Source organism: Brachyistius frenatus, unplaced genomic scaffold, assembly GCF_029030835.1.
Source record: "Brachyistius frenatus isolate BFR_SWC_R1_liver_20210118 unplaced genomic scaffold, ASM2903083v1 Contig_145, whole genome shotgun sequence".
Lineage (NCBI taxonomy): Eukaryota > Metazoa > Chordata > Actinopteri > Embiotocidae > Brachyistius > Brachyistius frenatus.
In genome coordinates, this window is record NW_027210744.1 from 460,382 (window position 1) to 476,017 (window position 15,636).

The following is a 15,636-nucleotide window of genomic DNA, read 5'->3' on the forward strand; positions in this document are numbered from 1 at the left end:
CAAGTGTGCACTCTATGTCTGACATCTCTCCATATAGTGATCCCCATGCAAGTGTATTGCAGGCATACATTTCTGAGACTGAGAATCTGAGGAAACAGGTGTCTGAGCTACAGATGCAGCTCAACACAAAAAAGTCTGAAAAGAAAATGAAGCATCATAATAAGGCAGCTGAAACGAACAACGATTCACCCACAGCCAGAGCCGAGGTTCAAGTCCATCAGGTGACACCTCAGTCCATCCCTAAATCACAACCAAAAGCTTGGTTTTGTTTCAGGTGTGGTGAAGACGGGCACATAGCAAAAACATGTGAAAACCCCATTAACAAAGCAGCTGTCACCAAAAGTACAGAGAGCTTAAAGCCAAACAGGAAGAATGGAAGGCCAAGCAGGGTCTACCTTTAAACTGGACCGGGTTCCAGCAGCGGGACATGCTGGAACCACGATTTTAGATGATGGTCCCATGAGTAAGGAGAAACACAGAGGAGTCAAATGTCAACAGAGTGATTCCTCTAGAAATCAGCTTCCAGGTGGTTTAGTAGGCTCTAAATCTGTAGCTGATGTTACGATTGAAAATATTCAGTGCAGTTGCCTCATTGACACTGGTTCGCAGGTCACAACATTCTCAAAATCCTTTCATGATAGCCACTTATCTTCCCATCCGATTCTCCCTCTGGGTAACTTATTGGAAGTGGAGGGAGCTGCTGGCCAAATTGTTCCATACCTTGGCTATATTGAAGTTGACATACTCTTCCCCCAGAGTTTTACAGGACAGCCAGTAAAGGTTGGCACCTTAGCACTCATCGTTCCTGATCACAGAGCTAATGCAGAAGTTCCTGTTCTAATTGGTACAAATGCCCTTGACACCCTGTATGAAGGTTTTGAAGGTGAGCCACAAATCCCAGAGAATTGTGCTTATGCTTCCCTCATAAGACACTTGCATAGCATTTACAAAGACAAGACACGGGACAATGGTAAAGTTGGGAGAGTCAAACTACAATGCAAGAGGAGCAAAGTCATACCAGCTGGTCAGAGAATGGCAGTGACAGGATACACGAGAAATGTTCCAACTGCTCCTGGAGCTCCCCTCATGGTGGAGCCTCCCACCTCCTCTAATCTACCAAATGGTTTGGCCTTTTGCAGCTACATTATGTCAAGCCCACGTCAGACTTCATTCAAAGTCCCCATACTGCTTAAAAATGAGACCACACATGACATCAAGTTGCCAGCCCATCTTGCCCTAGCAGAGCTCTCAGTCCCCTTTTTCATCTCCCCATCAGTCCCCCCAATGGGTGAGCCTCAAATGGAACGAAAGGCTTCACAACAGCCAAGCACCAAAGCTGAATGTTATGGTGTATCTCAAGTGAGTTCCGCAGGCCCCATTAATTTTGATTTCTCGGATTCCGCTTTATCAGAGCGATGGAAAGACAGAATCACCAGAAAGCTGAATTCCCTCCCCGAAGTCTTCGCTATGGGAGATCTTGATCACGGACATACAACTGCTGTCAAGCATAAGATACGCTTGTCCGATCCAACTCCCTTCAAGCAGAGGGCGAGGCCCATCCACCCTTCGGACTATGAAGCTGTGCGTCTGCACCTTAAAGAACTGTATGATGCAAGCATCATCAGAGAGTCGGAGAGTCCATTCGCTTCACCGATAGTCGTGGTAAGAAAGAAAAATGGTCAGATCCGCCTGTGTGTGGACTACAGGAAGTTAAATATCCAGACTATCAAGGATGCTTATGCTTTGCCAAACATCGAGGAGACTTTTGCAGTTCTGACTGGATCCAAGTGGTTTTCAGTCATGGACTTGAAATCAGGTTACTATCAGGTCGAGGTACAAGAAGAGGATAAACACAAGACAGCCTTTGTTATGCCCATGGGATTTTGGGAATTCAACAGAATGCCACAAGGAGTGACCAATGCACCAAGCACTTTTCAGAGGGTCATGGAGAAATGTATGGGCTCACTGAATCTAACAGAAGTCGTTGTTTTCCTTGATGACCTTACTGTGTTCTCTGACACCCTTGAGGAACATGAGGAGCGGCTCATGCGAGTTTTGAACAGGCTTAAGGAATTTGGTCTGAAGTTGTCACCTGAAAAGTGCCATTTTTTTTAAAAAGTCAGTAAGATACCTGGGACATATTGTCTCAGAGGATGGTGTAAAAACTGACCCTGAAAAGATAGCTGCATTGACCACTTGGCCTAGACCAACCAACATCAGCGAGCTGAAGTCATTCTTAGGGTTCACTGGGTACTACAGAAGGTTTGTGAAGGACTATTCTAAAATCTCCAAGCCTCTAAACGATCTGACTGCAGGTTACATACCTACAAAGAAGAAGTCCAAAAACCAAAAGTCTGTTTCCAGCACTGCCCTGAAACAGCCATTTGGCGGAAGGTGGACACTGTCATGTGAAGAGGCATTCAAAATGCTCATTGAAAAGCTGACAACTGCACCTGTGTTAGGTTTCGCAAATCCCAAGAAACCATACATCTTACACACTGATGCCAGTTTACTTGGACTTGGTGCAGCTCTGTATCAAGAGCAAGATGGTCAAATTAAGGTAATCGCTTATGCCAGTAGAGGATTGTCAAACTGTGAACGAAGATATCCCACCCATAAGCTCGAGTTTCTCGCTCTCAAGTGGGCCGTCTCTGAGAAGTTCTTTGATTACCTCTATGGAGTTGAGTTCACCGTCATGACAGACAATAACCCATTGACTTATGTGCTGACATCTGCCAAGCTTGATGCTGCAGGACACCGGTGGCTTGCTGCACTATCCAATTTCAACTTCAGCATTCAGTACAGAGCCGGGAAAAGGAATCAAGATGCGGATGGGCTATCCAGACGCCCACACGAATCACCCGAGGTGGATCATAGTGCAGCTGCTGAGGATGAAAGAGTGAGGCAGTTCATTTCTAAGTTTGTGACAGAGGGTGACCCAGGAAAGGAAAGAAGGACAACTTTCCCTGAGGAAGCTGTCAAAGCCATATGTCAGAGACACCACTTTGACAAAACTCCTGAAACGGAAGGAGAAAACATCCTTGTGCCAGTTGCAGTTGAGAGTCTTGCCATGGATGTGAATGCGATCCCTGCAGAGTTCCTTCAAGCTGACCTGCCCCCTGGAGCAAGCACTCTTCCCAGGATGTCACTGCAGGAATGGGCTGTAGAACAGAGAAATGATTCAGCGATCAGCAGAGTCATAGACATTGTAAATGTCAGGAGACGTCTGTCTTACCGTGTTAGGCAGAACGAGGAGAGGGAAGTGCAGCTGATTCTCAGAGTACAAGACCAGCTCGTTCTAAATGATGGAGTCCTGTATAGGAAGCGGGTTCACCAAAGTGAGGCTTCCTTCCAGCTCGTGCTTCCCAAGAAATACAGAGAAATTGCTCTTCAAAGTCTCCACGATTTTGTGGGTCACATGGGATTTGACAGAACTATGGATCTTGTTCGCACACGCTTCTATTGGCCGAGAATGTGCACTGATGTTGATGAGAAAGTCAGGAAATGTGAGCGATGTATTCTCCGCAAGGCCAAAGCAGAGAAAACTGCTCGTCTTGTGAACATACAGACCAGTCGACCGCTGGAGCTCGTCTGTATGGATTATTTGTCCTTGGAACCTGATGGCCGCGTGTTATGTGGTGGAGTATTTTTCCAGGACCCAAATGCAAGCACACAGACTCGAGGTATAAGTTCCAAAAAATACTGTCTTTATTGTCCAAAAAATAAACAAACAAAAAACTACAAACCAAAAGGTGGCACCGAGCGTGTCCACTTTACGTCCAGTCGGGAGGGCAACTCAACCGACAGCTCCAGGGGGACACGGGTAACAGGGCAGCCGGCAGACCAGCGGAAGGGACGGCGTCAACAATCCTCCAAGCCGGGAGGGCAACTCCACCGACTGGTGATTTTGACCGGGATTTCCGCAGGAAACACAGAGGCCGGAGGAACGGGAACAGGAACAGGACTGACAGAGAGCTGACGGGGAGCAGACGGAAGACGGATGGGGAGCAGACGGAAGACGGACGGGTGGCTAACAAGAATGAACCGACAACCAGAATTGTGCAGGGGCAGGGTACATATAGTCTGGGGAGGTGATCAGGGAGATGCAGCACACCTGCAGGTGGTGATCAGGGATGAGTGGCTGCATCTGCTGGGACTGGTGAGGGGCGTGGCCACGGGAGGTGAGTGGCGTGGCCACAGGCAAAGACAGGGGACACAGGAGGAGAGGTGATCGGGGCAAAATGGAGGACAAAACTGAACTCCTGACACCGCGGGACAAAGAATATATTAGTGATAACGGACCACTTCACTAAGTACGCCGTGGCAGTGCCCACATCAGACCAAAAGGCAAAGACCGTAGCCAAGGCATTGTGGAACAGTTTCTTTGTTCACTACGGTATACCTGAACGCCTGCACAGCGACCAAAGTCGTGATTTTGAGTCTGCTGTTATTAAGGACCTATGTTATTTGCTGGGGATAAAGAAAACAAGAACTACTCCTTATCACCCACGTGGAAACCCAGTCGAGCGGTTCAACCGCACTCTCCTACAGATGCTTGGGACGCTCCCAGAAGACTGCAAGACCAGGTGCCGTGATTTTGTGCAGCCGTTGGTCCATGCCTATAACTGTACCAAGAATGACACAACTCGATTTTCCCCTTATCAGCTGATGTTTGGAAGACAGCCAAACCTTCCCATTGATGTAGCATTTGGACTTTCTCTGGCAGGGCAGAAGAAAATCACACACACTGAGTACGTGAAAAAACTCAGAGAAAGCCTACAGGAGAGTTACAAACTTGCAGTCGAACACAGCGAGAAAACTGCTCATCGCAACAAGCAGCGATATGATTTGAAAGTGAGAGAATCCGTTTTGGATGTAGGAGATCATGTTCTTGTCAAGAATGTTGGGATACGAGGAAAGCATAAGATAGCCGACAGATGGAGCCGAGCTGTGCACAAAGTGGTCAAGCACATTGGGGATTCTCCTGTGTATGTCGTGGCTCCACTCACTTCTGACAGCCCAGAGAGAACGGTACACCGCGATCGACTCTTACCATGTGGATTTTTAGCATCATCGCAACAAGACAAAGTAGATCTGGGACCCAAGAGACAATTAGCAGTCAGAGCACCGCAGGAAAGTCCTGTGCCTGAAATGGAAGAAGTGGAACACCAGTATGAAAGTCATGAAGAAAGGGAGTACTACTACCCCATCCCAGTTCAAGAGGACGTCACTTACCCAGCCATCACCATTGTGCATGAAATTCTAAGAACTGCAGTTGAACCTACCCCAGAATCAAACAAAGTCCCGATGATTCCTGATATATCAACTCTAAACCCTGCCGCTGAAGTATTTCAGCCCAGGACAAATGGAGATGAAAAAAGTGCTGAGGATGAGATCCCAGGTCAGAGTGGGGAATGGAGAGCGCATGAAAACTCACCTGTGAATGAACAAAATGACCCTGTTGAACACTTACCTGTTGATGGAGATCCAATGTAAACTCTAAAATTGTGTGGCAATACTTACCTGCGAATACATTCCTTTCTGATATTTTTGGGACAGCCCTACCCTTGTCCCATGAGTGACAACACATCGTCGGTACACAGCAGGTTTTGAGAGACAGGCGATGCAGTGACCGATGCAGAAGCTTAGAATACCATAAATGTTTTAGTTAAAGACAGCTGACAGTTTAGATTTACGTGTGAGGCGGACAAAGATGGCAAAATCCATGAAGAAATGAAACCTAAAACAGGTAGGGGCCGCAAAGATCTGAGCAATCGATCAATCATCCCGCCTCAGCACTTCCGCAGCATCCTACCCTCTGACACGGGAACTCTCCCCACTCTTTAAAATCTGCATCGCTTCTTTCTCTTTTACTCTGTTTCAGTTTGTAGCATTGGCTTCTGTCGTGGAAATGATGTATTTCCAGTGAGAAATGAACAGATAATCAGTGATACAATGAACTGTCTTTTGTAAATTTAATCAGACGAGATAATATAAGAATATCAATAATAATTATGAATGCAATAAGAATACTAAGGAATCAAGAATCCCAAATCAAATAATTACAGATGAAAGAATTACAGAGTCAATATATTTCAGCTGAAAGAACAGGCTCATGCACACAGGCTGTGCAACGTGAGTCTGACCCCACGTACAGATACAGTCACACATTTGTAACCGAAAACATGTAGTCAAAACATAGAACAGGGAAATCTTCTCCCGTGAGGATGTTCTGTTTTCCTCTTCACTAGACATAGCTAAGCAAGCTTTTTACACACAAATGTGCTTCAGGTCTGCTGGAAAGTTACAGAGAATCATTGTAGCACACAGGTTATTATACATATATATATATAATTGTTGCTTTTTTCTTTGCGGCATGCTTCATGATTGGCTCTGGATGGAGGAAGGATAGATTGTGCATGCGTTTTTTAAATTTTTTATCTTTGCTTCATGATGGAGCTGTTTGCTTCCTAGTGGGGCGGGATTTTTCACAAAGCGGTTGAGCACAGGCAAGTTCTTTAAAACTGGCCAAATATTTAATAAGCAAACACACATTTTTCACTGCAGTTCAGATGTCTGTGCCTTGCTGCTTGCATAAGAGAATAGCCGCTGTCTATGGACCCAGCATGCCTGTTTGATTCATGAAGCAGCATCAAAGCTTTCATATGCCCCTTACATATCCCACTGCTCTTTCTCATCTTGCTGTTGAATCGTTTCTCCAAAGCTGTCGGATACTCTCTCTGCGGGGTGGATGGCACTCATCGAAAGCTAATAGAGGGTGACTGTATATGCACATACGTGTGTGTTTGTGTGTGTGTGTGTGTGTGTGTAACAACAGCGAGGTAATGCGATGCGATGAGCGGATTTGCCAGCATGGGGTCATCTAGATTTTGGATGTTTTTGCACGCACACACTCTCAGACACTTTGTCTTGTCTTATTTCATTCTCTTTTTTACTAATTCCCCTAAAACTACCTAATCACTTCCAATGTGTAATCCAATGGGCCAAAAAGCAGTATGTTAAGGTTCATTATACGTTGACTAATGCAACACACTAGTTTGGATGGAGCTATTCATGCAGCTCATCTTATTAAACCGGCTCTCTCTATGTCTGAGCTGAATCCAATTTAATAACACACGCTGCACTGCGCTTTTATTACTGTGATATCCACCAAAGATTAGCCTACAATGGCACTTCCGGGGCAACATTGGCAATCATAGATTGTATTTGTGTTGCCGTGACATTTTATCACCATTTATGATGCTCTGCTTTTCCAGAGTGTGGACACTCTGGACAGATCATAAATTCTAGCATTGGTAGTGCAGGCAAGCTTGGTCGCATACTTAAACATACGCTGATGCTCATTGCTTATTGAAACTATTGCAAGATTGTCAAGACTGTATCGGCACTGTGTGTGTGGCTTGCAGTGTGCGATAGTCCAAGTCAATGGCATTGATTCCCCTCTGGCTGGAATTCCATCCCTCTCCCTCACACACTCACGGTGTAGCTCACAGAAATTAACACCCTCTGAAGAACAATGAAGGCCACAGATTGCAGAGGACAAAATGCTTGACACAATGTCTCCAGAAAAGTCCTTAGCTACTGCTGGTGGAGTGGTTGTGACAGAGGTCGCAGTGGAGGTCAAGGTTACTGAATCCATTTTGAGTAAGGTAAAGGCAGGGGAGAGAAAACAGTGAATTCTGAAGGATGTGTTTTAAGGTGGATCAGGAGTGCTTAAAAAAAAGGAGGTTGCCTGATATTGTACTAATTCCTTGGTTCAGCTAGAGAGCAGTACTTTAGCTGGAGGTTTTTATTTTTTAAGCCAGTAAACCGCCATATCCACTGCATGTAAGCATAGAAAGTCCAAGCTTCATTAAAGGCCACTAAAGCTGGGTGAAGACGAGCTTGGATCAAATAGTTCAAAGACTGTTCTTGCTGTGTCAGAACGGAGCGCAGCACAGTGATGTGCACAGATCAGGGAGAACCTATAACCTTTGTGAGAAGGACCACTGTGACATGCCCATTTGCGACTTTGACATGGACCTGAAAGTTGAGGAAAGACGGCACATCAAATTCAACATGAAGCACATTCTTGGGTCTTTGGACAGTGACGTTCTGGTCCTCTTATAATGCAAATGACACTCGAAACAGCTGGCCCGGCTCAATGCTTCATTGCTGTAGAATTTCTGAAGCATTTCAAGACTCCATGTTGAAATCCAAAAAGCACACAAACTACTTGTCACTAAAAATGTGTTTAACTCAGCCGATGATCTTTCTCAGGCGACGTACAAAGGAATACTCAGGAAGGTTATAGCTTCTTCCTGGTGCGTGCAAATCGCATCTAACCCCTCAAAACAACTGCTTTAAAGATCTGTTGAATAAACTCTGTAAAGGCAAATATCGGAGGAACTCAACATTTAATTAATAATAAAGTCACCATTACGGGTGGTTACATTTCAAATGAGTCATTCCTGTAATGTAGTCAGGGCCTTCTGTGAGGTTAATTGAGACCTTGACAGCACTTTAGTCTCTGCTGCATGCCCGTGTGTCTCATCTTTCCTCTGGCTAGAGTGCCTGCTCTTGGGCTTCGTGGAATGAGATCTGATCTGAGTGAAAAGCGTATACGCCAAGTGTGTACGCGCATGTAATCAAAAGAGCGCTGCCATGGGACCAAATGGAAGAGATAGAGATGTACAGTAGGTGTAAGATGAAAAACACACATACACATATTCGCAGGAGCTGAAGTGGTCTCAGTTAGGGAAAGACGAAGTCTTTTATATTATTTTTTGTGTGTCTTGGCTGAAGTGATCTTGTCACTCCTGGGAGCTGGGAGGAGGGCTCCTCTGGTGCTCTGCGGTGTGGGGGAATATTGCCGAGCGCAAGAGCTTGCCGGAGATACAGGAAATGACTTAACCTGACTCACAATATGAGATGGATCATTGTACATTTTCAGATAGCACTTTTTTTTCCCTTAAACCGCTGTCTCTAAATTTACAAACAAAAACCGTATGACTGTTAATCTGAAAACCATTCATTGAGGGTCATTGTTGGCATCGTGACCAGACCGACTGGTGTCACGGTGAACACCCTCCTCCCTATCCTTTGCTGTCACTCTCCGATCCTCCCCAGCTTTTTCTCCCCCTCTCAGCGTTCTGTTCATTAAACAGACATAAACAAAAGAACGTTTCTTTTTTTGGTTTGCTGCTTGCGTCTCGCCATTGCATGCGGCTCAATCTCACTGAGCTCACGGGGGCAATCACAAGCTGTTTGTTGCTTACCGTTAACAGCCCATACTATGGGAAGGGAGGGGGGGGGTCCAACTTAGTACATAATTGAAAATGGTCGCCGTGGTCCATTTGCCACGCGTTTGTTCTTGCTTCATCAGCAACACAGCCACAGCCAGGATGCTGCTCTTAAGGGATTTGCTTTTGTGTGTAATTTTTCCCCTCCTTCTTTTTCTCTCTCTCCTTTGATGCTTTTTTTAAAAAAAAATTATGACAATTCACACTTTAGTTGAGATTGCTCCAAATTTCGATTTCAACCAAAATGCTCTTTTAAGTAGCTGTCTCTGTCTGGATGCTATTCGTCCCTCACTTCTCCTTAAAAAAAAAAAAAAAAAAATTTTTTTTCTTTAATCTGAGTGCATTCACCCTTAGTATGTGGCTGTGTTTGTCTCAACGTGAGCACAATCATCCCTCTTTAATATTTCATAAGTACAGCAGTTAGCATGTCACTTAACACGGTACTACTTTCTGAATGTTTTACTTTTCCATGTGTCTCCCATGCAGCAGTTATTCCTAATGAAATAAACTTTTTCTCATGTAGGCCCCATATTGAAAAAGTCATGGTCAAATCTCAGTACTGAATGCATAACTTTCAAATCGACACACCATTATCCACCAGCACTCGTTCTCCTCTCACCTGAGATTGCTCCTGTGGTTAACTCAGTCGCTCATAGGATTTGGCTTTCAATCTGTCTGCCAACGGGCCACCTACCCACCTCCCACCCCCACTTCTAGCCAGCCCAGCCTCTCTCCTCAGGGAAATGCATCGAGGTTTTGAAGTGATTTTGTTGTAATGGAACTTCAGGATAAACTAGATTTGATGATCCACCCGTACGAGGGAGATACTCTGGGCACTTTGAGTTTGCCCTCTCTCTCCCTCCGTATTTGAGCCCTAAACCTGATTACCTGTGGCTGATTCTTCAGTCCTGCCTCCCCTGGGAAACAGAGGTGTGGAGGGGCAAATGAACACAGGAAGTAGAGTGTCACTTCAGATCACAGTTCATGTCAGGAGACCAGTTGATCTGGATAACTGCAGAGTGAGGAAGAGTTATTTGAGAGTTGAGATATCTTGCTGTTATTGCTGATGTTGTGTGCGTGTGTGCTTTTTTTGTCCCAAGAAGCAGCTGACGATGAAAATGAATTGTAGTTTGTCTGAGGATCTTTGTTGTTATTATATTTAAGTTTAAATAAAAATGTAGTTGATCCTGCATGGGAATGAGTTCATATTTGCAACAAACATAATGTGATTTTAGGGAAAGAGGATGTATAGATAATATATAACCCAGGCGTATCAAAATTTTACAAAATGAAAGTGTCCGAGACCTACTCATGTTAAGTAACATGTAGCTGAGCTCCAACAAACCTGCTTAATACGCTTTTTCTATCAGAACAATAGCAAGTTGATACACAATAAAACTAGAAACACACACTAACAACCTGATGTTACTGCGTGCTTGGTATAACCAAACTTGACAGCAGCAAGGAAATATTGGCAGGTGTTTGGCTGAAAGCTGAATTGCTTTGTGTCACAGGGAGGCGGGATGTCTGTGCATTTGATTGGATAGAAAAGTAAACAGATTTACCAAGAGACTTTGGGTTATCAGATATATATACATAATGTTTCGAACCTTCCACAATCAACTCAGAAATGCGTTGCGTTCTACTGATAGATCACGATCTATCGGATGGAGACCCCTGATATAGTTTTATAACGCATAAAACAGTTGGAAGAGTAAATATTATATTCACACTGTAAGATAAAATAATAAGAGGAACATTTTTTGAGAATTTGAGGAATCCTACTATTCCTCCTTCTCCTGGGCTGCAGTGTCCACACTCTGACTCCTGTGATTGAGGTGTCACCGTTGTGAGGGCTCTTGCAGCCTCCTTTCTGTTGTGACAGCTGCAGGTGTTTGTTCCTGACAGATGCACACAGTGTCCTCCCTGGCTGCTGTTAGGCTGCTGTTTGACATGTGTCCATCGTACAAAACTGTCTGTTTTGACTGGTAGTGTGTGAACAAAGCTCAGTGCAGTGGAAGGAGCCCATGTGCTGCACAGACAGCCTGGCAGGCTGTATCAAAGCTGTCAATACCTTTTTCTTTCCTTTCTTTTTGGCTTTTTTTTTTAAGTTGCTCTTTTAATCCACATTGTCTGGTCTTTGCATTCATATTTCTCTGTTTTGGCTCAATTCAAAAACATTGTCGCTCTAACCCAGCTGCTTGTTTTGCCCGTGTTGCTAGTGTTAAATTAAGGTTTGAAGTGAGCACAGAGTAATCCTTCTCCTTCAGCAGATGAAAAAACGAAAAACAAACACCATTCCACACAGTCATGCTCAACTATATGGATTTCTGGGGGCTCGTGCCAATACCAATGTTAGAAAGTGAAACAATTCTGATATCGATACATCGAATGAAATGTGGTTATCGAACACTTGTGAAAAATATGTAATAAAGGGAAGTTATTTTACAGTTTAATGATGAGCTTTAATGTCCTAATGACATCAGTGAACTTCACTGTGAGAAAAGAACACACTCACACATACAAAAAAAAAATATATATACATATATCTATTTTACCCCAGGCATCTTTTTTCTGCATTATGTTCTGTAAACAAAACTGTTCATATCAGGCAACATATATGCAGATATATCTGTGGTAAAGTCGACCTCAGTCGGGCTATAATCCAAATGAACGAAAATAGGAAATCAGTCTTCTGAAGAGGGGCTAACATTGTTTTCTTTACACTGAAATTCCTTAGCCTTCTTTTTTCTCTTTTTCTCTTCTCAAGGTAAAGAAGAATCTGTCGCCACCTTCAAGGGCAACGAGTTCTTCTGCTACGACCTGTCCCTGACACCCATCCAGAGCAGCACCGACGAGATCACGCTTTCCTTCCGAACGCTGCAACGCAACGGCCTCATGCTGCACACCGGCAAGTCGGCCGACTACGTGAACCTATCCTTGAAGAGCGGCGCTGTTTGGCTGGTCATCAATCTGGGCTCGGGGGCCTTTGAGGCCCTGGTTGAGCCCGTCAATGGCAAGTTCAACGACAACGCCTGGCATGACGTGCGCGTGACCCGCAACCTGCGCCAGGTAAACACTGCCCGCATAACGCAGGGCCGCTGCAGTCAGGATACCTCTCTCTGGTATCCACTTATCTCTGCTTGCATCTTGTTCTTTTCTCTTAACATATGGAGAACACAGCAAGTGTTTGTCTCGGTTATCTTTTCTCTTGTTTGTTGTTCTTCCTGCCCATCATAACAGAACTGTCTTTTTTCCAGTTGAACCTGAGCTGAAGGCCCGTCTTTTCTTTTTGTTTTTTTGTTTCTCTTTTTGCATCACTAATTTCAACCAAAGATCCATCTCACCTTCATATTTAGGTCATTCAAAGCCAAAGGTTAAAAGGCATCACAGTCCAGATGGAAATGAGACTATTATCCCAGCTGTAGTTGGATTATATTTCACATACATTACAGTGAAATCAAAGACAATTGTGCACGTGTAGGTTTTGTCCTTGGATGCTGTTCTGGAGTCTTATTAATGAACAAGCAAAGCCAGTGCCCTGCTCAGTATGTATGCACATAATGTACTCAGCTACACAAATGGAATGCAACCTAATTTATCAAAGGTGACAATGCACTTAAAACCATTCTGAACAAATTACCCAACACATCTTTACAGACCTTTAATCGTAGCTAATGGAAAACAAACGAGCACCAGAAACCAGGATATCTGTGCGTATGCATGTGAGTGTGAGTGTGAAATGTGGTGGACCTGTGCATCCCAGCTTGTTCTGTCTCCACCCATACAGTAGAGTGCACGATCTGAATACTGGACCCACTGGATGCACTAAGTCATCAATTGGCAGGTGCAGATACCAGCAGTGAGATGCAATCAATTTCACTTACACATGCTGTGCTTAGTTCCTTAAATTTTTTTGGTAAATGTAATTGGAATGAATGGCTTGTCAGAACTAATAATGGGCATTGCAAGTTGCCCAGAATGCAAAAGAGCCTAATGTGAATGCATTAACACAAAGATGGTGCATCAGCTTCTTTGTATGCGCCTGCAAAACCGTCTCCAGAAAGTTGATAAAAAAGTAGCCAATACTCTCAAGCCTCTGTACTTTCACACTCAAGAAATTCCTCGCTTTGCAAAAAGAAAAACCTGAGAGCAAAGTGATTCTTAATGTGGACTAAGTGCTGTTAAATTATAGGGAGACATTTCCATGCAAACCAGACCCTGCAATTTCTCTCGTACAGAAATTATATTATATATCTCGGTGTGGTATCTTACACGATGAATATGGTCCAAAATTTGTGGAGCTGATGTTTTATTAGCAAATAAAGGACTCGCCTCAGGATAGGGGCATATGATCACACATTCATAGACACATACAGAAACTCAGGCACACCATCTCAAAGACACACACATCCACTGTTGGGGTCAAATATGTAATGCTGTCGAGCTATGTGTGATCAGCAGAGTGAGACTGCCTTAACGAGTTTGGGAAGCCAACACGGTTTCAAAGATTTGCTGCATTAGCCAATCCACCTACCCCCAACTGCACCTTAACGATCATTAGGCAAATGTGAAACACAGCCATGCACACACACACCGAACTTAAAGTGAGACCCTATTATGATGTGCCCACCTTCCTTTCTGACTATCTGTATTTCTATTCATCTAGAAGACTCCTGTATTCTGCTCTGGAAAAAGAGTCAATATTTAGCAATACCACATCTACTAGTCACCTAGAAAACACACAGTAAAGATAACATTACTAAAGGGGTTTTGTTGAAGTCTGGGGCTTAACTTGCTATTACTGTAAGGTTTTGATCTTACTATGTAAAGGGCCCCAGGATGATTTATGTTGTGATTTGGGGGCTACATAAATATAATTGAATTGAATTAAACTGCAACAAGTTCACAAGAGAAAGAGGGAGGCCAACACACAACACCGGAAACATCAGGGTTTTACACAACTACAACCAAGCAAATAGAATGGCAAGTTCCAAATACAACCAAAAAGGAGCAGGCATGCAATTGAACGAGGAGCCAAAAGCACGGAAAATAAAATGACTAACTGGAAACAAAAGAAGGGAACACAAGACCAAGTGAAACTAAGCAGGGTGGGGTAATCACAAAGGCAGTGAGTAAAGTAAACTAAGACATAGGGGCTGAGTGATTAAATACAACAAAATAAAGTGGGGCACCTTGACATGAACTAGAACTTCATTTTATAAACAAATAGGGAGAACTCCATCCAAAGTTGTTTCACTTCACTTAGAATTTATATATAAAATTGTAATTGCTTGAACTCGCCAGCAATTCAAGTAGTGTTAAGTTACTCTCACTTATCCTTGCCGTTTTTAAATATGAAGTCATGAGTTATATTAGATAAGAGTTCTCTTCTGCCATGCAAGGTACTCTGGATAAGAAAACTAGCTTAATCTCAATAAATCCTCCCCGTCTGAAAACTTTGTGGGGTCGAGCAGATACCGATTTCCCTCACTCAGTCCATGACCTGACTCAGAACTAACCGCCCACACCACATTTTCCAGCCAATCTCCATCCACTCATATAACAGCTTGAATCCCCAGCAGATCACTCTAATTGACCTAACAGGCAACCTAAGTGTTAAAGAGCTCTGTGGATTTACGCTGGGCCATCCCCACAGAGAGACACCAGGAGAGACATATCATTGACATTGACCACCTATGACCCAGTGTTTACTGCTCGCCTGATATCCAGCAGATCAATAATTTCTTGTGTGTTTTGCAATCTTGTAGAACACACATGCATTTTACATATGATACGGGAATTACAACATTTGGCCAATAATAGAGAAAGATGAACATTTCATTGAAAAACTTGACTATTATAAACTCTTCCAAGACTGTAAATTGCAGAACTGCTAATTTAGATTGTATTCTGCTTGGGTTTTTCCCCACACCCTTGATACAGTGTAGCTTCCAAATATTCAAATATATGCCTTTGGGTTTGTTTGTTTTTTCTAATAATTTAATGGTGAATGCATGCCATAAACATCATGTATTCCTGCTCCGAAAATCAAGTTTGTGTTGTTGTTGTTTTTTTTTTTTTTTTAATCTTTTACACACTGTAATGAAACCTACAAACTGACAACATAATAGCTACCTATACGGTTTGTATCTATTTACTTTTTCCCTTTTCTATTGCATGACATCATCTGTAACTGTTGACCAATCAGACTTATTCCATCAACATGTGTGTCTCGCCCCTCCTTCTACAGCTAGTGTGCCTTATACACTATACATTTAATTGCACCTTCTATTCTTTAATTATAATTGAAAACGTAACATTTTCTTCTGCC

At 43.5% G+C, this 15,636-nt stretch overlaps 1 protein-coding gene across 1 annotated transcript in view; it reads left to right on the forward strand.

Annotated features, from left to right (window-relative positions):
* Positions 1–15,636, forward strand: part of nrxn2b (neurexin 2b) — a 660,052-nt gene that overhangs the window by 271,544 nt on the left and 372,872 nt on the right. Inside the window, 1 exon segment of the mRNA XM_069715608.1 lies at positions 12,073–12,374. Within this exon segment, the coding sequence (XP_069571709.1) occupies positions 12,073–12,374 (302 nt within the window).